Raw genomic sequence first — 26,912 nt, 5'->3', positions numbered from 1 at the left:
GAATTGACCACACACACATTCTATTCCTATCTGCAACATATACAAGAGTAGGGTTAAATACCACTGTGACCAGGGTTATGTCAAACAAAATAAGGCTAAATGTTTTCACTAGATTTAAGATGATCATAAGGAAACTGAATGCAGCTGAGCTCAATTTGGACTGTCATAGCAAAGGGTCCAAATACTAAATAAGTATAGAGTCAATGTCCTTTCCGACGTCACTGTAAACTAATATTAGGGGTAGTCAAACCCTCTAAAACTCCCTGAATGAAAGTCAAGGAAGAATAATGACATTTACAAGTTGATGTAACGTAAGAATGTGAGAAATATGTGGTACATAAGGAGAGATTGCCGGCCAATACCCTCAGATGATGTGCGAGTGGGACAGGATAAGTACAACAGAGAGGTTCTCTAATTGGAATCTTCCTGCTGAGATTCACAGTTAGAATATATTACATTTACATTGATTTAGCACACACTTTTATCCAAAGCGACTTACAAGAAAGAGCTTTACAAAAAGTGCATAGGTCAATGATCAAAAACAACGATATAGCTCCAAGAACATTGCAGGTAGCCAAAACATGAAGCATACATTGTGAAAAGCAAATACGTGTCAATGGGTAGAACCAGAAGAGCATGTAATTAAACAAATTACAATTAAACAACATGATCCTCGAAAGTGCTAGAGTGTACCTGGAGTAAATCAAGCAATAATAATAAAATTCACAGCGAGTACGGTGGTTAAATCAGTTACAACTAACCAACAAGTGCAACAAGTCCCTCAATAAGTGTCATTGTGTTCCTGGAGGAAATAAACTAACATCTGATCCAACAAATCTTTCTAAGTACCGTTGTACTCCCAGAACAAGTGCGTCTTTAGCCTTTTCTTGAAGGTGGAGAGACAAGTCAGTACCTCTGATGGAAGTGGGGAGATGATTCCACCATTGGGGGGCCAGATAGGAGAAGCGCTTGGGTTGGGAGCGGGCGCTCTTGAGAGTTGGGACCACCAGACGGTTGTCATAAGGAGACCGTAGGTGGCAGGTGGGGGTGTAAGGCTGGACGAGAGACTGTATGTAGTCAGATGCAGTCCCGTTCACCACTCGGAAGGTCAGTACCAGGGGGGGCTGCTGCGTTCTGAATCCTCTGGAGAGGGCTGGTTGCGCATGCTGGGAGACCGGCGAGAAACGAGTTGTAGTAGTTCAACTTGGAGAGGACAAGTGCTTGGACGAGCAGCTGGGTGGAATGCTCAGACAGGCATCTCCTGATCTTCCGGATGTTGTAGAGGGTGAATCTACACAACCAGGAGACTGCAGCAATGTGGGCCATGAGGGTGAGCTTGTCATCCATGGTAGCCCCGAAGTTCCTGGCAGAGGATGAAGGGGTCAATGTTGCAGATCCCAGGGTGATTGAGAGATTGTGGCAGATGGAGGGTTTGGCCGGGATGATGAGAAGTTCTGTCTTGGCGAGGTTCAGCTGGAGGTGGTGCTTGGTCATCTAGGTGGAGATGTCTGTGAGGCAGGCCTTGATTTTAGCTGAGATCCCCTGATCAGTCGGGGGGAACGACAGGTACAACTGCGTGTCGTCAGCGTAGCAGTGGTAGAAGCCATGGGAGGTGATGATCGGTCCAAGTGAGGTGGTGTACAGGGAGAAGAGGAGGGGTCCAAGGACAGAGCCCTGTGGGACACCAGTGGAGAGCTGGTGGGGTCCTGACACTTTACCTCCCCAGGAGACCTGGTAGGATCTCCCCGACAGGTAGGATGAGATCCACTGAAGTGCAGTGCCAGAGATGCCCATCTCAGAAAGTCTAGCAAGCAGGATCTGGTGGTTGACCGTGCCATCTAGAATAGATGACCATCCATAAAGGAAAAAACATAAATCCCAGGCAATCTGGCTGGAAGGAGAAAAACAAAGGGCCATCCAAATTAAAGCAGTCTGGTAGGATCCAGGGTCATCCTCATCACCACCACTCCTCCCAGCTTGCTTTTAGCTTAAGGAGCCAAGTGACAAAGGAATAAAGTGTCATTTTACAAGATAGTCATTTCTATACTCATCTGAGAATCAGGGTACACATATTCTTGAAATGGTCTGTGTAATTGCACTCTTTCTTCTTGGCAGTAAGATAAGGTATACATTTCCTTGTTTCCTTCCTGTTGCCCATAATTAGCAGCTAACGTAACTTGGTGAAACTCTCAGGACATTACAGCAATTTCTACTTAACCTTGCCAGACAGCTGGATTGGCAAGATCACTACCATGTGAGAATCCATCCCCATGCTCCAAGTTATCAGTTTGTGACCAAACCAGTGGTTAGGATCAACCAGCATCTTATGAGGAACTTGCAGTTACGGGCGTTGTTGAAGTCAGCCAGTGATGGAGGGTGACATATTGATCCAATCACCTGCCAATAATTTTGTGAAAGTGCCTGACCTTTTCTAAACAGTTCCCAAGAACAACTTCCCAGATGGATATGTGTAACCAACTGGCAAATCAGGTTCATTTCTACTAGCTATCCATTTGACTCTGACACAAAATCCCAGACAACATTCTTAGATGAGAGGACTATGGATCAGCGATGCTGATTGCCAAGGACTGCTGTGTGAGGATCTTGTGTGGCACTGTGAGGAAAAAATGGCAATGAAGGAAAAATAAAATAAAGCAATCACAGTCATAAAAGATACTGGAATCATTAGAAAAGAATAGTCACACTGAGTGAGCTTTAAATTTGAAGTTTTTCATTGTCTATTTACAAATGGTTTAATTATATGGATATGTCCATAAATTAAGTATAAAATTAGGTCATAAAGAAAAAAATATGATTTAAAAGACGTGTTTCCTGTGAAATTATTATTATGCCTATTCAATCTGTAATGGGACAGGGTAAAAGGTAGCGTATTTACTGGGAGCAGAGAGCATTACTGACAGTGCAAGTTCAAGAAAATAATCTTCCAAAAGATTGGCAATTCCCCCAAAACACCCTTAATTACAAACCAACAGGTAAGATGTGCCCTTTCAACTTCAACGGCTCAACTTTCACCAGGCGCTCCACGCATTCAGTGAGTCAGACAGGAGGAACAGACTATAGTTACACCCTGTCTCTGTGTACAGTTCCCCAGGGCTTCTGAGAAGGGATGTTCGTTTTGAAAGCAATTTTTTACTTTAAGCCACAACATCTGTGAGTTGTGAGGCAGACAAAAGAAAATCTGGTCTAAAACATCCCTAAACCAATCAAACATGAACTGTATTTTCTAATCTCAAGCAGGTAAGGATAAGAGATACCCTGAGCAGCTTAGAAAGGACAATGAAGAGACATTCAGGCATAACTGAGATTGTTTCTCACATAACACAAGAATGGGGAAGATTGCAAAACACCCCCACCCAGATAATTCCCCCACCCATAAAGACTAACCAAAGAGGGGTATTGAATTCTCAAACCCTGAGTGTGTGTGTGTACCTCAGAGCCCTGGGGATAGGGTGAACTGAAGGTGAGGGCTATTATCATGCTGAAGAGTGGGGGTGTGATTGAAAACATGCCGGCTAGAAGGACTTTTCCAACCTCCCTCCCAGGTACTGGCTTGTAGCCAAGGCTTATTTGGGGCTGTCAGTGGTAGCAACTAGGATCCATAAGTTACAGAAAGCCTATATTTAAAGGGATTCAGGGCTTGAAAAGAGATAAACTTTTTTCTTGGTGGCACTGGTGCTCCCAAGTTGGGATTTTATTTTCTGGCACTCACCGAGTATTAAGGTGCACCACAACTATAATATTTATGTTATAGATTTACAGGCAGGGCTCCAGACATACACTTTGCCTTGGTTGCACTGGTGCAAACTTTTTTATTTAGGTGCACTAGCACAAAATTTAGGTGCACCCACATTTTTCCTTGCGTCGCCACAATTTCAAGGTCACCTTTTTATCACGCGCCATATACATTCATATATATTATGTAAATTATCTTAAACAAAACTAAGGTGTAGGTAAATATTTTTATTTGAGGCACAATTCTACTGTATATACAAATACAAATCTTTTAAGTGCTTCACTGAGCTGCAAAACTAAAACATTTTAAGCAAAATAAAACATTTAAAAATAGAAAGTGCTACTGTTTAAAAGTGCTTACCTGAACTGAGACCTAACATTTCATGGCTTTCAAAGTCTTATAGCGGGTCCCCCCTTGCTGTCGCATGCCCTGCAGATGACCAACACCTCTCATTTGGCCTTCTTGCCCTTTGGCCTTGGCTAAACCAGCTTGCCACACTCTCCCTAGCATCAAAATCCTAGCTCCATGGGTTAGTTCCATGGCCCAGCTCCGTAACTCCGGGGTGGGCAAGAAAAAGGGGCCACATGAGAAACCTGAAATGTGTTGGAGGGCCGCATCAACGATAACTTGAACTTAATTCTGCTCACTATTCTCACTCACTGCATAACGTACTATATTAACTTCTGTGCGGAGAACACCGTACCCTCCAGGACTGTACAGTGTTTCTTTAACAGCAAACCGTGGATCACTTCGAAATAAAGGCCCTCCTCAAGTAGAAGAAGAGGGTCTTTAGATCAGGAAACCACAAGGAGGAGCTAAAGACTGTGCAGAGGGAGCTGAGGAGGAGGATCAGGGAGGGGAAGAAAGTCTACAGGATGAAGATAGAGGACCAGCTGCAGCAGAACAACATCAGCGGGGTCTGGAAGGCCCTGAAGACAATGTCTGGATACAATGGGCCCAACTAACAGCCTATGGGGGACCAGAAGTGGTTGAATGACTTGAACTTATTTTTCAACAGATTCGATCAGCCATCCATCCCCCCCCCCCCACCCATCCAGTCCTCTCTGCTGCTGCAACCCCCTGTGGATTTCCCTTCCTCTCCTCCACCCCCTTCCCCACAGCACCTGGCTCCCCCCCCCTCCCCCATTCCTCATACACCACACTCCACGAACAGCGCCCCACCCCCCTTACAACAACCCACGGCACTCAGCCCCCATCCCCCAACTTGTCCCTCACAACTGACCAGGGGAGGAACGAACTGAGAAGGATCAAGGTGAGGAAGGCCACGGGTCCGGACGGCATCAGCTCAAGGCTCCTCAGGTCCAACACTGACTTGCTGTGTGGGATAGTGGAGAACATCTTCAACTTGAGCTTGAAGCTGGGGAGAGTACCACAGCTGTGGGAAACATCCTTCGTGGTACCAGTCCCAAAGACCCCACAACCCAAGGACTTCAACAGCTTCAGACCAGTGGCGTTAACATCCCGCCTGATGAAGACGCTAGAGAGGCTGGTCCTTGTACAACTCCGTCCCCTGGTGAGCTCAGCTCTAGACCCCCTTCAGTTCGCCTACCAATCTGGCATCGGGGTGGATGACGCTGTCATGTACCTGCTACACAGATGCCTTTCTCATCTGGAAAAGGCTGGAAGCACCGTGATAATCATGTTTTTATTTCTCCAGTGCCTTTTAACACCATCCAGCCTTTACCTCTGAGGGACAAGCTGAATCAGACCAGAGTGGACCACCACTTCACTGGATGGATCTTGGACTACCTCACCAACCGTTCACAGTATGTGCGGATACGGAAGTGTGTGTCCTGCAGCACGGGGGCCCCACAAGGAACTGTTCTAGCTCCGTTTCTGTTCACCATCTACACCTCGGACCTCAGATACAACTCTCCTAACTGCCACCTGCAAAAGTTCTCTGATGACTCTGCAATCGTCGACCTAATTTCCGCCGGTGATGACAGGGAATACAGAGAACTGAACCAGGACTTCATAGGATGGTGCCAGCAGAACCGCCTCCAGATCAACTCTGGCAAAACCAAAGAGCTGGTGGTGGACTTCTGCCAGGGTAAACACTCTCCTCCAGTACCAGTGAACATCCAGGGAATGGTCATTGAGATTGTGAGATCTTATAAGTACCTGGGTGTTCATTTAAACAACAAACTGGACTGGACTGATTTTGACACACGTACAAATTTTGGTCGCAAAGCTATAAGCCACGCCCAAAGTCTATGTGATTTCCCCTGCACCCCATTTCTCAAAAATGGCTGAAAATTGATATACATGCCTTATTTCTCATGAGGAACAAAGAAGCCTCAAGGACCCAAAAGGTCCGCCATGACAGATTTTGCTTTACAGTGAAGATTTGGGTAAACCTAAAAAACTGTTCTCTTCTTGACCCGTAAGTCCAATTATCTAACTTGGTATACATGTCTAGAATACATTTCTTCCTATAGGGTCAAAAGCAATAAGGAATGCAATGCCAAATGGATGAAAGGGGTGTATTTATGTAAATGTCCACATTGCCTCAATATCTTTGTGTCAATAAATCAAATACCTAATAGGCTTCAAGATGACATCACTCTGAAGTACCATGCACAATTTCACCTTGGTATGTCAAAATATGATAGAATTACAGCTGCTTAAACTTTGTCCCAAAGCTGACCAAAGCTAATACTCTGCCCTTCCTGTTCAAAAAACAGTTAAAAACTCAACAGTTGATGAGGGGATAGAGAGGCTGACTTGCAACCACATGATCTTGAGTTCAAATCTCCATTCAGCCTGTCGTTTGCCAAGCACGAATTAATTTTGCTGTCTTGTTGTCCATCTCTTGACCTGCTACAATGTACATTTTCATAATATTTTGCCATTTTGAGGAGGAACCCGCATCGCTGCTTGCAGCTATATTTAGCGATCCACTTTTATTTCACTTAAAGGAGAGTTCTCACTTCTTTTTATGATTTATTGGAATGCTACACATTCTGTCTTGAGATCAGTTTGCACAAGACATACTGTAAAATATCTCTGTCTCTGGTCTTCCCTTTAAAAGAAACTTCCCTTCACATACGTGTGTGTGTGAGCACACAATCACACACCTGATGGCACATTAACCATAGCATGCCCTATTGAAGAGGCTATAATACATTTAATAGTTTATGGGAAAACACAGGTGCCTATTACTGTAGATGCTTCACTGAGATCAAAACCACACTGTGAGGTTAGAATGGCAGAGAGAAATAGAAAATAAGAATTAGAGAGGATATACAAATTTACATGAATACCGTAAAATAGCTTTATTATGCAGTCTTTAGTATACTTTCAAGGGAAAACAGAAACAAATTTACAAAGAATGACATAGCTTGTCTACTACTCTCTAATGTGGTCACAAACCGCAGTAATAATTCCAAACTCATTTTCCACACAGAGTTCCAGACCTATAACTGGCCCTTCTGTTTGTATCAACGCTGCCAAGCAACCATATCTCTGCTTGAAAGGGATGGCAACCTGCACTGGACTTAATGCAGCAATGGAATATTTACCTAAAAGAGAGCTTGAGCTTGACAGAAGACTAATTAGAAACTACCTCTCGACTAAAAGGTCAGGTCACTTTGGTCATAGACACATGGTCTGGTAGAGAGGTCAGGGAAGGATTTTTGCAGTTCTCCTATATTGGCCCAAATGGATGATCTCGTTTTTTGCTTCCCTCTTCTCTCTGTACACCACCTCACTTGGACCAATCATCACCTCCCATGGCTTCTCCTACCACTGCTACGCTGACGACACGCAGCTGTACCTGTCGTTCCCCCCGACCGATCCGGGGATCTCAGCTAGGATTGAGGCCTGCCTCACAGACATCTCGGCCTGGATGATCGAGCACCACCTCCAGCTGAACCTCGCCAAAACAGTACTTCTCATCATCCCGGCTAAACCCTCCATCTCCCACGATCTCTCAATCACCCTGGGATCTGCGACGGTGACCCCTTCATCCTCTGCCAGGAACCTTGGGGTTACCATGGATGACGAGCTCTCCCTCACGGCCCACATTGCTGTGGTCTCCAGGTCGTGTAGATTCACCCTCTACAACATCCGGAAGATCAGGAGATACCTGTCTGAGCACTCCACCAGGCTGCTAGTCCAAGCACTTGTCCTCTCCAAGTTGGACTATTGCAACTCGCTGCTCGCTGGTCTCCCAGCATGTGCAACCCGCCCTCTTCAGAGGATTCAGAACGCAGCGGCCCGCCTGGTATACAATCTACCCAGACGCTCCCATGTTACCCCGCTCCTCATCTCTCTCCACTGGCTACCTATCATGGCCTGTATCAGATTCAAGACCCTGGTATTGACCTTCCGAGCAGTGAACGGGACTGCACCCGTCTACATCAAGTCTCTCCTGCAGCCTTACAACCCCACCAGTCACCTACGGTCTTCTTCAGACAACCGCCTGGTGGTCCCACCGCTCAAGACCGCCCGGTCCCAACACAAGCTCTTCTCCTGTCTGGCCCCCCAGTGGTGGAATCAACTCCCCACCTCCATCAGAAACACTGACTGTCTCTCCACCTTCAAGAAAAGGCTCAAGACGCACTTGTTCCGGGAGTACAACGGTACTTAGGAATGGTTCGCTTGACCCAATGTTAGTTTCCTCAAGGATCACAATGACTCTTGCTCAGAGACTTGTTACATTTTACATTTAGTCATTTAGCAGACGCTCTTATCCAGAGCGACTTACAGTAAGTACAGGGACATTCCGCCGAGGCAAGTAGGGTGAAGTGACTTGCCCAAGGACACAATGTCAGTTGGCATGACCGGGAATCGAACTGGCAACCTTCAGATTACTAGCCCGACTCCCTCACCGCTCAGCCATCTGACTTGTTGCTCTTGTGGTTGGTGGTAACTGATTTAAAATTGTTTGTACTCGCTGTGATATATTGTTTTTATTATTGTTGCTTTTTTTTGTTTGTAACTTTATTGTAACTTGTTTAACTACATGCTCTTATGGTTCTTCCCTTTGGCACTTACTTTGGTTGTTCACAATGTGTGCTTCATGTTTTGGCTACTCGCAATGTTTTGTGGCTATCTCGTTGTTATGATCAGTGACCTATGCACTTTGTAAAGCTCTCTCTTGGAAGTCGCTTTGGATAAAAGCGTCTGCTAAATACATAAATGTAAATGTAAAAGTAATTTCAAACAAGCGTGTGTATCCCCCAATCCCCTTTTCCCCATTGTGAAACGCATCGTGTTGCACATGTTAATAAAGTTTGATTTGAAGTTTGACCTAATTTGGTCTATTTCTATATTCAAGTAATGTATGTTCATAGACAACCAAAATCAAAAGACCTTATTTATTTAAGTTAAGTTAGCATGTTAATTATATGTAAATGTAAAGTTCCTAATGTATAATTGGGTGTGTTTGCCATTAGCAAGGAGACCGTTCGACGGTTTAGGCATAATTAACGTTTTTGTGGAAGTTAAGCTAACGGTGGTTATCTAGCTAGTGATGAAGAAAGTGTTTTGTCCATCTTTTCATTAACGGAGTGACTAAATTCAGTTGAGTTCTGGATTTTTTTCTGGAAATAATTATCAATCTGTAGATTGCGAGAAAACACCAGGCTTAGGTCTCAATCCTGTCTCTCTCAGCTCTGGACATGGAAGCAAGGAGGACCATCTTTTATAGGGCACAAGAATGTAAACATTGATAGTGACAGTCAGGAAGTAATGACGTTACAACAGTCTCAGAAAAAAAGAGATTCCCGTCATCATCACAAGAGAAATTTACACAGTACTTTCTCCTGACCCCGAACATCTATTCAACCTGACAAACACAATCTACTCTTATAAATAGCAAACTCACATGAGAACATACTAACTAGTATCCAATGACTAGTAGTGAAAGTTCTATTGATTAGTGAATAATGTAAGTACACAGGAAATCCCAATTCCCTCCACACAAGCCACAGTCAGAAACGTCAGGATGTCACACAACGCCACAACTTCACACCACAAGGCACACACAATACGATACGATACTTTTCAGCTTTCTGTTAGCTAGCTTGTTTGTCTCCCGTTCCAGACCACTTCCGGGAGGTACTGTATTAGGCTACCAGCCTACGAGTGACAGGTAGAATGGCAAGTTATTTAGCTGTTACCCCGCACATTACACCAAAGCACAGAGTAGTCCAAAGCACAGAGTCTATCAGCCACCAGCTGGTGGTAGCCAGCTACTAGACTAGCTACAAGCAATCCTAGTAACCAGATAACAATTAAAAGGGACTAAGTTCAACAAGCTTAATCAATGTCCTTTCTTATTAAACCGAAGTAAAAACACTGAATTGTTGATATTAGTAAACAACAGGAGATTATGGGAAGCTGGAGCAGCCGCAAGCACACCCCCCTCTCTAGTTAACTTACCACATAACTACCATAGAAACTTCTAACTATCCCATTAAAAGAGAATGTTGTGCTTAACTTTACAAGAGTTTGTGGTAAACCAGTATCAAAGACAACATCTAAGCCCAGTGGAATGTCTAAAAGCACAGCTGTCTAAAATATTTTGTACACAATTTCTTTTCTCAAGAAACCAACCCAATTTTTTTTCACTGGTCCAGGTAGGGCCTCCTAGCCTGGTCCTAACCAGACCCTAGTACATTTCATTTGTACAGAGGGTCTGGGATCACTACATTGACAAGCGTTAACTTCCTTGAAGGCGGGTACTCTGTTGAAGTTTAAAACTATTGGATCATCTTTCTCCGCTGCCATTACTGAACTACAACTCAAACTAGCACACAACGTCATCGTTCTCAGCCACTCCCTCTGTTCGCTGATTGGCCCTACAAAAACAATATTTGAGAAAACCAACTTATGTGCCGAATTCTCAGACCTAGTACAGACGCAAAATCAAAATTGAGCGGAAGTACGTAGCAGGGCAGAGCTAGGCTAAGGGCCTCCCACAATGTGACTTAACCGTAAAAATTCTGAAAGCAAACATGCAACTTTGGAGATAGATCTGGGTAGCAATGCTCATGATAAGATGACAATTAGTATTAGAGAGAAGAGATGATAGTTGACAAGTGCTGCCATATTCTGCATTAATATCAGAGATAAAGCTTTCATTATTAAAGCTTTTGATCTGATGTGAGTAACACTCAAAGGATTAGACTAACAACCACAATTCCAATTCCACTATTCTCACTTTCTGAAGTGAAAGAGAACCTCTCCTCGTTAGGACTACTCCTTACACACAGGTTTGGCACATCTGGGCTCAATGCAACCCAAGTTAATTACATAGGGTGTGTTTCGGTGCTGAGAGGCAAAGAATAGAAGAGATAATTATAGATTTATGGTACATCAAATGACACGAAGCATGACAACTGATTCTATTTGGTTACAACCATCAACATATTAAATACTGCAGAAGGTTGTTTGAGTTTCAGCAATTAACATCAAAGTGTGAGAATAAATAAATTGGTGCTCAGACGAAAGGGAGACATAACAGTAGATGCCACAATTCCTTACTCATCATAAGCTTTGGGGGACTAGAGGGAGTGCCCTTTACTACATACTGAGTTCAAGGCTTTGGTACACTGTAATTTGAGATGGAGCAACAAAATTACTTTAGGGAACAAACAATTAATGTACTCTACCATTCATTAACTGTACCAGGCAGCCATAGTCATACAGTATATGGTTAAATAATACCCTCACATCTCAATTTCAACATCACACCATTGTCTTATGATTTAACTTCGCCCAAGGGAATTATGTTTTTGTGTACTTCAATCACTTAACTGCAGTGTTTCTCCACGTACTGTAGTTTAAGACATTTAAGAAGAATTATTCTCCGTGTTATCTCTCATAGCATACAGGTTTAGGACAATGTCATGTAGTGTCTCTTTTCACTACATTGATGCTACAGTCTTAGAAATTAGCATGAAACTGCGGAGGGTCCTCAAATGGTTTGGATAGATTAGTTCTATTGATGATTTAAGGCGTTAAGGATTTAAGGATAGTTAAGGCGGCAGGCGTGTGTTGCTTAGGTGGCCGCCTTAACTGAAAAGTGCTGCGGGAAACACTGCAAAAGTTTTATTTCAGACCACGGACCACCAGCTGGCTAATTCAGACTACTGGATCTGCGTCCCACTCCACATCGCATGGCAGGGGAATGGATATCTTGATCCGCCATGAATAAGTATCTGGTATGTTCTCTGTGTCATTGTGTTTAATCCACCATTTGATCAATTGTGATGATCTGGAACCAATTTTAAACAGAGGCCACAATTTCTGTCAGCAACTGCGACGAAGCAACATCTCTGCTGGACAGGCTCCCACAACAGCTGACGCCAAGACTCCACAACACCCCTCGACCCCAGCTTGCCTCCCAGTGGGTTCTACAGCTTCGTCACGTCTCACAAACACTGATCTCATTCACGTTTCTACCAGGTTTTCTAATCTCAAGGTTAATCCGGAGCGGAGCGAAATACAGAACACAGTGCCTATGCATTCCTATGGTGCCGTTATACACTCTGAGCCAGTCATGCAGAAGGCCTTTGGCACAGTCAGTGGATCTCTGTCTGGTCGTCCGTGTGCTGGCAGAGTGTGTTGGTGTGTGATGCAGGTCGAGCCTGGGTCTGTCTGGTCGGAGACTAGTGGGGATGCAGTTGAACACTGAAGAGTGTAGGAATGACTCCCCAATGCAATGTGACGTGGTGTTATTCATGGTTGGGCCAGGACGAGAGATGTAACTGATCAGTATGATCTTGACAGTTGTTGATGAAGGTAAAAACTTATGTCAATGTCCGTAGTGGTAATATGACCATAATCCACTAGACATTATAACTATTCTCCCCCCAAAATCCCCACGCAAAATCCCCCCCCCCATCCCATACATTATTCAGTATGTTGATAGGAATCTCTGCTTGTCCCCCTCCCTTATCACCCAGAGGGCGGACCCAGGATGTACAGTAAGCAATCAGCCTCGTAGCTTAAAAGGGTGTCCGTGTTACCGACCCCTTTCATCTGGTCAAGTGTAGAGAAGCCAGCTCTGGCCAATGAACATGCCACACAGAGGGCTACCTGAGGCCATGCCACAGGCTGGAGCAGAAGTATTCCTTTAAAGCCTGCACAAGGCGGCATGTCTCTGATTTTAGAAAAGTAAACAGGCTACAACAGGAAAACAAAATATTTGCAGGGGTAAATGGTGGGCCAGTTGGGGACACATGCATCTGCCTGATTTACGAAAACAGTTGGTGTCTGTGAGCCTTTCTGCTGGGCCGAAAGGAGCCATTATGCCAGAGGCCGGGTTGAAAGCGGGGTGTGTAAGGCTGGAATGTTAAATACTGGAGGAATGTTATTTATTTTCACAAACAGCACCACCCGCCCCCAGCTCAAAACACATGAAACGCTTTATTAAAATAAAGAAATGTGTCCCCTACACAGCCAATCTTAAAATACTATATCCTGCAATTGCTATGGTAGTTACAAGGCCACAGCATTTTCCCCTCTGTTTCACCCTGGTCCGGTCTTGATTTCTTACCCAGGTCCTCTCTCTTTCTACCTGTTATTAGGTCAGCACAGGCTTGATATGCAGTCTTGTAGTAAGTTAATGAAGATACCAACTAGGGATGCTCATAATTAACCAGTGTAACCGTTAACCGACAATACAAATGTTTACCGGTTAATACAATCGGTAAGTGTTGCTAATTTAGCTACTTTTTACTTTCCCTAGTGTCAAAAAGGTTGTATCTAGCGACTAGTGACAAATCTAGCAACTTTCTGCTAGTTTGGCAATCTCCGTTTTCGTTGTTGAGCAGCAGCATAATAACTGTAATTGTACTTCCGTGTTGTTATAGGTGCCAATCATGTAGGTACAGTCGGTGCTCTCGGATTCAATGTGTTTTCATTTTGTAAATCTGTTTTTGTTATGTTGTTGTTTATGCTGGTATAAAAAAAAAAAAAAAAAAAAACATTATAGGGGGGAAAAACATTTGTTGTATAATCTTTTTTTTTTACTAGTGCAAAGTGCCCGTGATGCAGCCGGTAATTAAGATGTCAGTGAAACACACAAATACAGATTCCTTGAGCTATAGATAGGGCACAGTGACCGTGATGATGTCGGTGACACACACACATTTCTTAAATTATAGATAGTGCAGTGCCCGTGATGCAGCTGGTGATGACAGTTCTTCTCAGTGGTTTTGGTACCAATATTTCTCAGATCACAATTGAAATTCTCTGTCATCTCTGAAGTACTTGTTCAACCTCCACATCTATTCTAGTAAAATTGCCAATGCTGTGGTAGCCTTCATTCATGCAAATTATCATGTAGCCTTCATTTGTCTGCTGGTTCCTTATGCTTATGTTGATAAAAAATTACTATATTGGTTCTCTGTTAAATTGTCTTACAACCACAAACAAACAGAAGTCATGACATGGCACAATGGTTGAGCCAGTTGTCATAATGGTACGTCTAATTCACCATACAGCACTTGTACATTTGCAATATGATGACAGTTTTGACATCAGTAAACACATTAATTTATGTAACAATATTCACTGATCTATACTGAAAGTATATCCACTTTATAGTATCGTTCTGTTAGCTAGCATATAAGCGTCTGCTAAATGCATAAATGTAAATGTATGAATCAAACCGGCAACCTTCTGATTAATAGCCCGATTCCCTAACCACTCAGCCATCTGACCCCCCCTATTTGATGTTGAAATGCTTATCCAAACAACGTCAATTGCCGCACTGCACTGGATTATAAAGAGGACGCATGCCTAGGGTTGGGTATCGGGGCTGGGCGGTATGGCCTAAAATGTTTATCACGGTATAATTCGTAAGCACTGACGGTAACGGTATATATGACGATATATTAGTTATTCTTAAAATGTCATAACAATGCAATCCGCACCGCAGCGGCTAATCTACCGCACTCGGACGGATTTGGATTGGGTAACTCCGGTGTGGCATGAGTTTGAGTGAATGAGTGAATTTTCCAACTTTTGCATTGCTTTGCCAAGGAAGAGCGACTTTCGGCGTTCAACAGTAGCCTACGTTTATGGGATCGCAAGAAAACTGTTTAATATTTGTAGTGACTTAGCTATAAACAATTATGACATGGCTTAATACTCGATTCTGTTGGCCTACAATAAACATTTCACAATTCTAACCAACCTGGCATTTTATTTGTTAAACGCATTCTGGTGGTTGTTCATATTCGCGCACACGCATGGCTTTCAGTTGGTGAAACACACATCACAAAATCGGCAAAGGGGAGACGTAAGGGGGGTGAAAGGAGTGGCCACCATTAAACATATTTCAAAGTAAGAGCTGTAGCCTATGTGTCAGATATATTTTTAAATTTTCAGTTACCAGATCGTAAAAAAATATAGGCTGTCGCTTTTAAGTTATCAGAGCAACAGACAAATATAGCAGGCCTATTTATGGCCAAATAGTCATCTGACAGTTGTATTAAAATCAACGGAAAATATTTTTACAAAAATACATAGGCTTACAGGTTTGGACTGGGACTGAAAAACAGCCCGGGACTTCGCAGACCGGCCTACGACCGTGTATTATTATAATATATTTTTTGCATTATGCCGCGGCCGTTTGACCGGCGGTTCAGGAAAAATCCCGATGGCAAGTCCAACCCTGGGCAGTGGCGGCTGGGAAGCCCCCGCAGCCCACGCAAGGCGGGGGGGCCCCACGCCCTAAGGGCCCCGCCCTGCATATCAAAAAACAGACTAGGCCTATATAAAAAAAAAATATTTATTAAAAAAAACAAGGAAAACACTTTGAGGGCGCTCATTTAGAGCCCCAAGTTTCAACTGCCAGGTAAAGGAATTCCGTAATGTAGGCAACGTAACAGATCTAAATAGGCTAAATAGTCTCAAAATCCCTGAATCTGGCAACAATGGCTTTTGCGTATCTTACGTGCCTTTTGGGCCATTACGCCTATTGAACGCGCACATTTAAAAAATGCTAATCATTAGGCTACGTTCTGCTAGATGACGGTAGAGACATGAGTAAAAGAAAATATGCACGCGGTGCTCAAAAGCGCAGCAATAAACTGTTGTCTGAATAAACTCGAGCAAAACACCCGAAGATTACACACTTATTTAGACCAGCCAGAGAGGAATATTATCAACATCTCCAGACGAAACACTACCGCAGCCGCAGGTAGCTAGCAGCAGCACGTCTTCACCAGCAACCAACAATAAATATACTTGCTTAGCCTACTTATTGGCAAGAATAAATGTTTTCCTTTCCTCCATTGATTGTGTGTTATTTCGACGATGCTATCCTTGGTGCTGAACTATCAGAAGGCTAGTGCTGTCTTTGGTTTTGAACAATGACAAATGTGTGGCGGCCTGCGGAAACTCTTCACATCGTGAACATTTGGGTCTTTCTGGGTATTATACATATTTGGAAACTACAAACTATCCTGAATACAAATATGTTTAAATCACTCAGATATCTTTATCACAACTGAAGTTACATAATTTTAAAGTTGACCTGTGTCAATGAAGTGATAACCGAGAAAATTGCATTCCACTCCACTTTCATTCTAATTCTGTGGCGAATATAGAAAGTAAATCCTTTTGTTCGTAATCACGTTGTGAATGTAAATGTCAGTTTAAGTATAGGCTACATTAATAACTTCTCAGCAAGTTATTTTTAAGTTTAACAGCCTGACTTCATTGATCAGTTGTTTGGGGCTGCTGCAGCACTCAAAAGAGCAAGCAAACTGAGCATTTGATTTGAAATGGCTTGGAAATCTTGCTAGCTGACATGTCCAAAAAACGTTGAAATTAACAGTTTTTCAGAAGCTATACTTTTTGTACATTACAATGAAGTTTAGGGTGTTAACTATAGAAAACATCAAAAAATCTAAATTTTGACAAAAAACAATTTTCGATATTTTATGGCTTATAGCCAGCAATGACCGCGCGGCCGCGACATCCGACGATTTCCGCAGAATGCCACACAAATAGGCTGCTATTGTGCTTTTGTTATTTTTTTTCTTTTTTATTTCTCTCACATTGGTGAATATAGGCTATATTTAAAGTTAGACAGCAATGTATAAGATAGGATGGAGATACATTTTGAGTGGATTTGGGGGAGGGGCCTCGAGCTCCAACTTTGCGGGGGTGCCTCTGCAAAGTCCCGGCCGCCACTGACCCTGGGCTATATGTATATAGACTAAACAACTTTAACTCTATGATATCATATATTTATATCCTTTAGCCTATTAGAAGATGGATTGGTGGAATCTTTTATTTGCCATTTTTGTGTACACTACACACACACACACATGCATGGTGACAAGGTTTTGTAATCATGATGACCAACAACATGCTCCCCTGTAGATATGCTTACCCTGCGTTCACACTGCAGCGGAGCGGGCGGCGCGGGGCGTCGGCTTCCAATTAATTTTCAATGAAACCAGGCGTTGACGCTCGCGTAGGACATTGTGGGATTGAGAGCGGAGCGGAGCGTTGCAAGTTGGATTTTCTCAACTTCATGTAAATGAGGAGCGTGACAACGCCAGCGTTGGCCAATCGGATTGGTTTCTTGTTTCTTGTAACGTAGCAACTGTTCGTCATGGTAAACATTTCTAGGTTTGACAATTTCAAGATGGAGGAGAAACTTTTCGTATGTGTCTGCACACCCAGTTCTGTTCAGAACAAAGTTACTAATGTGACGAGCCTGAATTTAAAGAATACATTAAACTAATAATGCATGGTGCATGGTTGCCGATGTCGTCATTGTTCCTAGTGTGTTTTTATAGCCTACTTTTAAATTTAGTCTCGTCACATTACGTGACTGTTCTGTGCCACTGCTAGCTCGCTAGTCCAGCCTACAAACGACTGGTTGAGTGACCGGTGGCGTAACATGTATTCTACTGTAATCTTGCACTAGTAAAATCTTGCACTTACATAAATGTTGTGTAAAAGTGGTATTTTGATCGATATTGTGAGTACATGAACCCAAATCTGCACGCTTGGCCATGACTACAACAGTGACCTTCGAGAACTACAACTCTGTATTAACTTGTCTAACACGCCCCCGAACGTGCTGTACTGTGGGAAGGCAAGCGATGCAGAACGTTAAAAAACGCTGCAGTGTGAACGCAGCGTTACTGTAACATAACCCATTTGTTTAACTCTATGTAGGCTATTGCAAAATATTAGGCTTGAATGTTTTTTTTCTCCATACCAAATAAACTTTTTCTAAACTCTTAGTTAATTGCTTAACAGCACAAAGCTGCTGTGACATACAATAATGATGAATGATGAGGGCCTAATTCAATTTAGACATTAGAAGTGTGATTTTGATAGGGAACATCACCAACAGAGGAAGTCAGGTGGCTGAGCGGTTAGGGAATCGGGCTAGTAATCAGAAGGTTGCTGGTTCAAATCCTGGCCGTGAAAAATGATGGTGTGTTTTGAAAACCAGATTTTGAAAACCAGAATCGGAACCGGAATCGATCAAATTCTAACGATACCCAACCCTACACGTGCTGAATATGAACTTTGGAGAGTGCCCGGTTCTTGAGCTGAATGTGGGAAACGAAACCCATTCTAATTTGTGTACACACACACACATTCAACAACAAAAAATATTGTCAGTTAATGGTTGTTAAGGAGCGTCAGTTATCGGTCAAAAGATATTTTCAAAATTAACCTCCCTAATACCAACAAGAACACATGCCTAGTTGCAGGGTAGACAAAGTAATATAGGACCATAAGACCATTAGTAGTCCTAGGTGCTACATTTACAAGTTAGATACACCCTATACCACTCTTAGTGTATAGGCGATGACAAAATAGTATTTCCTTAGCACAGATGCTACTATATGAGCCAGGCCTTGCCTTAAAGCATTTACATTTACATTTAGTCATTTAGCAGACGCTCTTATCCAGAGCGACTTACAGTAAGTACAGGGACATTCCCCCGAGGCAAGTAGGGTGAAGTGCCTTGCCCAAGGACACAACATCAGTTGGCATGACCGGGAATCGAACTGGCAACCTTCGGATTACTAGCCCGATTCCCTCACCGCTCAGCCATCTGACTCCCGCTAAAGCAATGTCATGTCTGGACTGGGACATTGATTTGTTCTGACTCAGACATGTTTGTGGGCAATGTGAAATGGAGCCAGACATCAGCTGAACTCTCTTTCATAAACCACACAGCAGCCCATGGCCACTGCCAGGAGGTACGCTACTAAGATCACTGTGCATGACCACAGATTTTACCTTAACAGAAACAAAGTAAAACATTGTTGGCATAGCAGGTACAATCATGACTTCTAGTTTCAGGTTGTAAAGTAACGATCCATTTCCATATATTCATGTAAAATTGTGTTGGAACAGATAAGAAACTGTGAAAACACAGACATGAAACAATTCTGCAGTGGCCAAGTTTGGACCACTTGAACAAACATTTTAAGGAAACATCGTAACTGTAATTTCAAATTGAAAGTGTGTGTGTGTGTATGTGTCTAGTGCCTACTAGGGATTGTGATTCAAAATCTCCTGTTAACAACTTTATGAATGGAGGAAAAGTGATTAGGGGAGGGGCTTACAAAACAAAAATACATTATGTATGTGCGTGTGCGCGTGTCTTTGCTGTGATAGAGAGCATGGTGCACAGTGCGTACTTAATGTTTGTGTTGGGACCTTTACATACGGTAGCTTATCATATTGCCTGAATTAAATGTTGCCCATTAATATTATGAATCAGCTATAACATTCGTAATGGCTCCTTGCAATAAAATAACGTTTCTTTATTCCGGGGCAACCATGCAACATCAACATCCTGTTAAAGTTAATCCCATCATTCAACAGCTGGGTAGGCTATATGTGGCATCACGTTGCTCAGCAGCAGCAACAGCTGTTCAAAGAGCCCACAACCTCAGCCAGATAAAAAGCGTACCGTTGCCTACGCAGCAAATAACTTTCCCATGCAGTTGATTGCAATTGTTAGTTCGTTGAAATGTTTTACTTTTTAACACTCCTACCTTTTGATAAGCCAGCTGGAGATAATTGTAGGGGATACGTCTGTGAAAATCCTGAATGACATCCTCGCTGACTCTGTGCATTGACTGCGTCCCTATTTTGTTTTCAATGCATTCGTTCAGACAAGAAGACCTTCGAAGAATCACGTCGAAGAAGCGCAAGTCCCATGAAGAAGTATCAAATGGGTGCTGTTCCTGACACCTCAGCCAACATTGGACTTTAGTTTGTCGGACCTCTGCGTAGCTGCTGAGCGCTCCCTCCATGTATCGCGCCACATTTGTATAGTCACCCCTGTAAAATGCTTCGACTCCATTGTTGTATAATAGGTCGTAAGGCTCTAACGAAGCGAATGACGAGGACAACAAGACGGCTCGAAGGACAATTGACAATAAACCTCCTCTGGCAAAGTTGTCATCCATCTTCCTTGGTGTTGGAAGGCTACAGGGCTCCAAACATCCGCTTGCAGTTCACAGTTCTTATATGGAGAATGCCAAGACGACTAACAGTAAATAAAAGGCTGATTCTGTGATAGTTCCGTTTACCAAGTCGCGATCAAGTCTAATTGAGTCCCATTTAAAAAACCCGTTGGTCACTTTGGAGTACAGGTCAGTAGCAGGGCGGAAATTTGACTTCTTTAGCCAGGGACTAGGGACACATTTTCTATAACGACCCCACTCTCACTCCGCTAACTCCTCCCCTTCTAGTTAAAAATGAATGACCACAACATCATCATTGAGCCGACAACCTCAGAATGTCACTTTGAGACTGTTAAAGAGAGCAAGCAAATTATTTACTTTATGTGCTATCCTATACGGAAACAACGAACAAACAATACCGTTTTGGTTAACAATGTAGTAACAATGTAACGTAACAAAGTATGGAGTAATTCAGTGTTCTGGTACATACAGCTTTTTTTTTTAACTATTCTCTATCAACTTTAATGTCTACATAAATCCAAGAAGGTACTACACCAAGTTATATGTATGCAATAATTACACAAGTAATCGCACCAGTGATTCCACTTAATCTTTTTCTACTTTCTTAGTACACACTTGTAATTAGGTTAACTTCAATAATTAATGTAAAATAGCCTAGTCTTTGCAACAAGAAATGAAATGCTTAATGTCTACTTTAGTAACCCCTTGCCAATCAACAATGCAACAATACAATGTCTCCCCCTTGAGGATGTAGGTGCTCACACTGATTCTAGCAGGCTGAGGGTCTTGGGCAGTTAGTTAACTTCTGTCCTTGAGGAACTGTAAACAGCAGAGGGCAGTCATTGAAGCCTACTGTATATGGGTTAGAGCCCTTACTTCTGGTGGTGGAAATAGTAATACTGAAGCATAACATGTCATTCTAGACAATTATGTGCTTTAAACTATGGTAAAAACTTGGGAAAGGTCAGGCCTAATTAAGTCACCTGACATAGTTCCCAACCTCAATGCTTTTGTGGATGAATCAAAATGAATCTCGCATCAACATTCTAACACCTTTTGGAAACACAATGACCATTAGATTTATTAGTTCCTATCACAAAATTTTACTTCCTATTACACACAAGACTATGTTTGATACAAGACACATTGACAGACTACTGTAACACAACCTGAGTTTGCCGGTTCGATTCCGGCTGTGCCAAATTACGTTGTGTCCTTGGGCAAGGCACTTCACCCTACTTGCCTCGGGTGAATGTCCCTGTACTTACTGTAAGTCGCTCTGGATAAGAGCATCTGCTAAATGACTAAATGTAATGTAATGATTTAGTGAGTCCACATAGTTCATATCAACTTGCTCTTCTGAAGTAGATTCCATTTTGGTTTTTCTGGTGCTTGTGTCCATATCTCAATCTTGTCACAGCAGAAGCTGAATATATATTAAGGAGACTGTGATTATGATAACCTCACTGATATGCTACATATTGAGTTGTCAATTTAATGTCAACTGCTGTAGCGTTTTGAATGTTCCTTGATGTACATGTAAATAAGAACCAATAATTATGACAGGTAAAAAAAAAGACCAATTACTTTTAATCACACAGTTACAAGTTAAACATATGATACTTTGACCTTAAGATGAAGGTCATAAATAACAAGAACTTTAGGACACCAAAAACAATATCTATAACATTTCTATAGCATTTCATAATTTAATAGCCTAATCCACTGCTCCAAATTGTTATTGTGCATGATACATTCTCTACAGTGGAAAATACATTAAATCCATGCTCTGTTTAAAATGTCCAAGCAGAGGGAGCTTTCTGTTGAGATTTATGACAGAAAAGCAATATAAAAGTACTGGGGAAAATTAAAAAAAGTAACTGAAGTATCCTTACATTTAGCAAAGTATGACCTGTTAGCAAATGCTCAAACAATATTATTTTGACAATCTATGGTTAAATCACATTGGACTGAATGTGTTTTAGGAAGAGAGCACAATGACCTGTTCTTTACAAATTATTGTTTAATGCAATAAAGCTGGTGTAAAGAAACCGTTATAGTATTGTCTGTTGTTGCATTATTTTCAAGCTTGAATAAAGAAAATGTGTCAATTGTACTCCAGTTTCAAACATACATTAAGAACATATGTTCATCCATGACCATGGTTAGATGCTGGCAATATATGGAATCTTCTCAAGTCTGCACTAGCCTAGACATAGTCTGTACCTGATTTGGACACAGGCTGGAGATTCTGGGGTCGGAGGGATGGCCTTTCACTATTTGCAGGGCACCTGATGCCAAGGAAAGCTCCACCGACCAGGGCAAGGACAGCCCCAGTCCAGCTCACAAACATGGCACTTGCAAACTCATACCTGTAGAGGCAAATTCAGAGACAGGGCTCAAGAATGAGGAAAAAGGGTATATGTCTTCTAAACTAAAAAGATTATTATTCAATTTTCTAAAGAAGCTGACACTTCTTGTTATTAATGGGTCATGTTATGGCCAGTGTCTTATTTACTTATGAACCTACCTTTTACCCTGGTCGAAGGACTGGACAATGGTATTTGCATACCAAGAAGTAGTTGACAGTGACAGAAGACCTTGAGTGAGACGGCAGTGAAGAGAACAACGTGAGTACACTCTAAAGCATTGTGATGGACTGTTTCACTGCATATCAATTCATAACTAAGTCATGGTTAAAACAAATGTTTATAGTAGCATACCTGAACTCATAATGAAGATTCCTCCTGCCATGACAACGCGATTCTTTGCCAACCGGTTTCCATCAAGGCACTTGGTGCATTTCAACCCAAATGTGGTTAGTAACAGCCCACAGATGGACAGCAGAATATTGAGCAGCATACCTGCCCGAGCGACATGCAACTCAACTGCACATAGGGGAGACGGCAGATCAATAAAATGGGGAGTTAAAGTATAAATGTCCATAAAATGTACTCATTTCAGATGTATTTTTGCTATTGGGCTAAATGAAGCAAACCTCAAATGCCTCATAATATGTTACAATAGCTTGACTTGACTTTCGTTTCAGTGATATATTGTATTACCTAAATCAAATTGTGTCAAAACATGGTGGAAATTATATTAAACAATGTATTGAGTAAAAAATTACCTCAACAGAAACCTGTTTTTATCTGATGCTTAGAGGAAGATATGAAATAGGAGTGTCAGAAATGCTGGACTTACTTGTCAGGTGGATGATTGAAGTGTAAGGCTCACAGCACCTGGTTCCTGTTCTGTCAACTGAGCATGATTCCCATAGTCCTGAATAATGATAATTCCTAGAATTATTTTCACCTTCCTTAGGTGCATCTCTTTTCCACTCAACCATGAAAGTGGCAGCGATTGAGGCAGCGAGACCACCAAGTGCCAAAACATAGCCGATAATTTGAATTCCTGAGTTTGCCATAACATTAGCTGTCAAAATTTGAATATGTATGTAAAATACAAATGAACTGTAATTCTGTTTTGGCACTCTCTCTAACTCCTGCTTTTATAGCTCCTGGAAGATGAGTCGTTTTAATCAATCAGAGGATGGAAAAACTAAAGTTTCAAGGAAACTACCCAGCATTTCTCTTACTGCTGATCAAATCAGTGTACTTCCCTAAAAAACTAGAACCATTGTGGTTATTTTGAGAAGCCCAAAATGGGTTTACATATTTTTGGGTGACTGGAAGGATGATGTCTTAGCAGTCTAAAACTATAGGAATGTGAAGGGAGGGAGAGCAATTACCTTGGGAAACACCAGATTGGGAGCTTAGTAAAAAAAATATTGATACAGTTGTTTGGCAACACAATCTATATTCAATTTAACAACAAAGATGGGTGAACTGCATTCCTTTCTCTGTGAGGAATGTATAAAATACTGTCAGGAATAGTAGTCTAAGTGTAAACGATTTCTGATGGTGTGGTTAGTTAGGTTGTGGCGTTTGCAACTTATTATAATCATTACAGTGGCAAGCAGAAGGGCAGATAGAATGGACTGAAAAGTTGCGTTTATTAAACTATAATTGATTGATTATTTCCTATCATCTCTCATCTGTCACATTCAACAGGTCATGACCGGTGTCAAATTTAAAAATACTTGTTTTGTTTGTACAAATGTGTGTTTCATATTTTGATTCATTTTTGAGTTGACTAATAGCAGGAACGGTCAGATGGTCACTGACAGGAACAGATGACTAGAAGGTTATTTTAGCTCATTCTGCTTACTGACCAACACAACACTCCCATATGTACGCGAACAGGTGTGGGGCACACACACACACACACACACACACACACACACACACACACACACACACACACACACACACACACACACACACACACACACACACACACACACACACACACACACAGACACACACACACACACACACACACACACACATACAGTATTGCAGATTACCAATTGTTTAGGTCCCCATGTTCTGTTAATTCTAGAGTCCGAAAGTCGTGTCCAAAATGTTCGCACGTTAAAAAATAAATACGACTTCACGTTATGTCAATCGCGCTTACACACTGCGTCCGAAACTTTCGTCCGTCAAAAAAAAATTCGGATTGGGTTCGACTTTCTGCGTTTTTCGCATCCAGAGCCAGCATTTTGATAGTTTTTTGGGCAATTCAGAGCCACCGAATTTTGAGGATGACGATTGCGAAAAAACTGTCTCCTATGTGTCCGTTTGTCAGTTCACAAGATGAAAATGATTATTAAAAAAATAAATTTGTGGCATTTTCATACAAAATCCAATCGAAACAGCCATATTGCTCAAAATGCAAAGTGGAATTCAGTGGTTTTCAGTAATTAATTTAGTATAACTAAAGTGATATTGCCATCTTGTGGACATTTGAGTAATTATCACGCTGATTTGATATAAGATCAAAACTGACGTTGAGACCATTGTTTGTAATGTGGCTCTTGGTACTTTACTGGAAAATCATAATTAACTTAATTATTCTCCACTTTATAAATGGCTGTTAGTAAAACGTTAAACAAAACAAAAGTATTAATGTACATTTAAATGTTTCCTATTTGTCAGATTTGTGTCAACATAAAAAAAAACGCTTATCCGGAGTCGGGTCGTGGGGGGAGCAGCTCCAGCAGATGAACTTAAAAGTCATCTAATTTTTAAAAGAAATAAAAAACAACCTTTAAAATATGTCAATGAACAGCACCTGGTGATTGCCTTGACGAGCATTAAGCAGAAACTCAGCAACCTCAAGACTGCAGCTCTCAAACCAGTCAGATGTCATTCCTGCATCAGGCAGAGTGCACTGTGCCCAGGGCCAAACGGCACATCTATTTTTACACGCAATGAAGGGAATGTTTGCTTTTCATTACACTCTCTGCTCACCAGCCTTTAACTGTGTGCGGTTGCATTTTAGCTCAGTCACTAATTTACTCCAGTCACTAATACAAATACTGGGTGTTTTGCTCATGTTTAAAGTTATGGGCCAACACATACTAAACAGTATTGTGTACACTTTCTACAAAGGCTTCACATATACTACATTGTGGTCCAAACTTCAGGTTCTCAAAATGTTCAAAATCTGGATAATATTGCTTCTCATTATAAGGAATTTATTATAAAGAACAGCAGTGTGTGGCCCTTCAACTCATAGATGTCCCGTCTGACATTAATGAAAATGAACCAGTACAATCTACAAAGATACTGGACAAAATAAATATAAAGAAAAGGCATCGTGAACGGCCAGGATCTATGTCATGTAAACAGTGAATCTCACTTAATCAGGTGGTTTATTTAAGTGGCCATATTATTCTGCTTCTGAGCACCTCTACCGGTTTTTCCTGAAGATGAGCCAAAGGCTTATTAGTTGAGGGGTTCAAATGTACGTGGAGAGGATTCACTTGTGAGGTATCGTCACATTTGGCACCTGTCGGTTGCAGCACCTATAAGCATTCTTGGTAGGGCTAGCCATCAGCCTAAATGTTTCAGCTGGTTTGTGAGAGAGGATGGTGAGTGTGTGATTTGTGCATGAAAGTTCTGCTGACAGCTTAGGGCGTGTATCTTTTCCGTGTCTTAACACAGTTTGGCGACAGAACGTCCACATCCACGCTTCAGGTAAGCAAACGAATATCAAATGATTAACTAGCCTACATTTAAGTACCTGAAATGGAAGATCATTTTCACATAGGTCTTGTACTTTCTGCTTAATGGATCAGCACTAACTGCTGACCTCGAAGCGCACGTGTAGGTGAGATATTTACTGCATCTGTCCATTTTGGCTGTCTATTTTTTATATGTTCGTGTCCTTTAATTGTGGGATTAATTTACATATTTCAGCTCCCGCACATCCCGCAGTTAGTAAAACACAAAGTGTTGATAACACGTTTTTAAAACCTCGCCGACTACAATATAGGCCTAACTTTGCAGGGGCAGAGAGGTGGTCCATTGTCTAGGTCTACCCCTCAACTGTAAAATATCGATAATCTAATAGCACTAAAAACTTTGATGGATGCTGTCTGACAGAACTTATCCGCACCACTATGGCAGTATTACTTAACATGGCTGTTATGTAATAGGCACTTGCAAAGACCACAGTAGCCTACATGATCAAACTTGAACTGTACTCCTGGAACACTGATTACTGCTTCAGTCAATCATTAGTCCTGCTTTTCGTCACTTGTTACTCATGCTGCTAGAAACTTTAGCTGA

At 41.9% G+C, this 26,912-nt stretch overlaps 2 protein-coding genes across 2 annotated transcripts in view; both read right to left on the bottom strand.

The window, feature by feature from the left end:
- The window catches only part of p3h2 (prolyl 3-hydroxylase 2), a 47,399-nt gene extending 26,952 nt beyond the window's left edge, over positions 1-20,447 (bottom strand). Inside the window, exon 1 of the mRNA XM_067230645.1 lies at positions 19,780-20,447. Coding sequence (XP_067086746.1) covers positions 19,780-20,196 — 417 coding nt within the window. The 5' untranslated portion in view covers positions 20,197-20,447. The remainder of the gene's footprint in view (positions 1-19,779) is intronic.
- Positions 20,448-21,860: 1,413 nt separating this feature from the next.
- On the bottom strand, positions 21,861-23,641 carry LOC136937064 (claudin-19). The gene is made up of 4 exons (XM_067230810.1): positions 23,419-23,641; positions 22,938-23,102; positions 22,745-22,814; positions 21,861-22,586 (listed from the first exon to the last, which is right to left on the bottom strand). Exons 1-4 carry the CDS (start codon positions 23,639-23,641, stop codon positions 22,424-22,426), a joined length of 621 nt encoding a protein of 206 aa, XP_067086911.1. The 3' UTR covers positions 21,861-22,423.
- Between the last annotated feature and the right edge of the window lie 3,271 nt (positions 23,642-26,912).

This window comes from Osmerus mordax, chromosome 27 (assembly GCF_038355195.1).
Source record: "Osmerus mordax isolate fOsmMor3 chromosome 27, fOsmMor3.pri, whole genome shotgun sequence".
Lineage (NCBI taxonomy): Eukaryota > Metazoa > Chordata > Actinopteri > Osmeriformes > Osmeridae > Osmerus > Osmerus mordax.
This window is presented reverse-complemented; position numbering and strand designations above follow the sequence as displayed.

Coding starts and splice junctions, on each gene's coding strand:
- LOC136937064 (XM_067230810.1), bottom strand. CDS start 23,641: ATGGCAAACTCAGGAATTCAAATTATCGGCTATGTTTTGGCACTTGGT. Junction 23,103..23,418: donor TTCAATCATCCACCTGACAA/GTAAGTCCAGCA, acceptor CCCTATGTGCAG/TTGAGTTGCATGTCGCTCGG. Junction 22,815..22,937: donor AATCTTCATTATGAGTTCAG/GTATGCTACTAT, acceptor GTCTCACTCAAG/GTCTTCTGTCACTGTCAACT.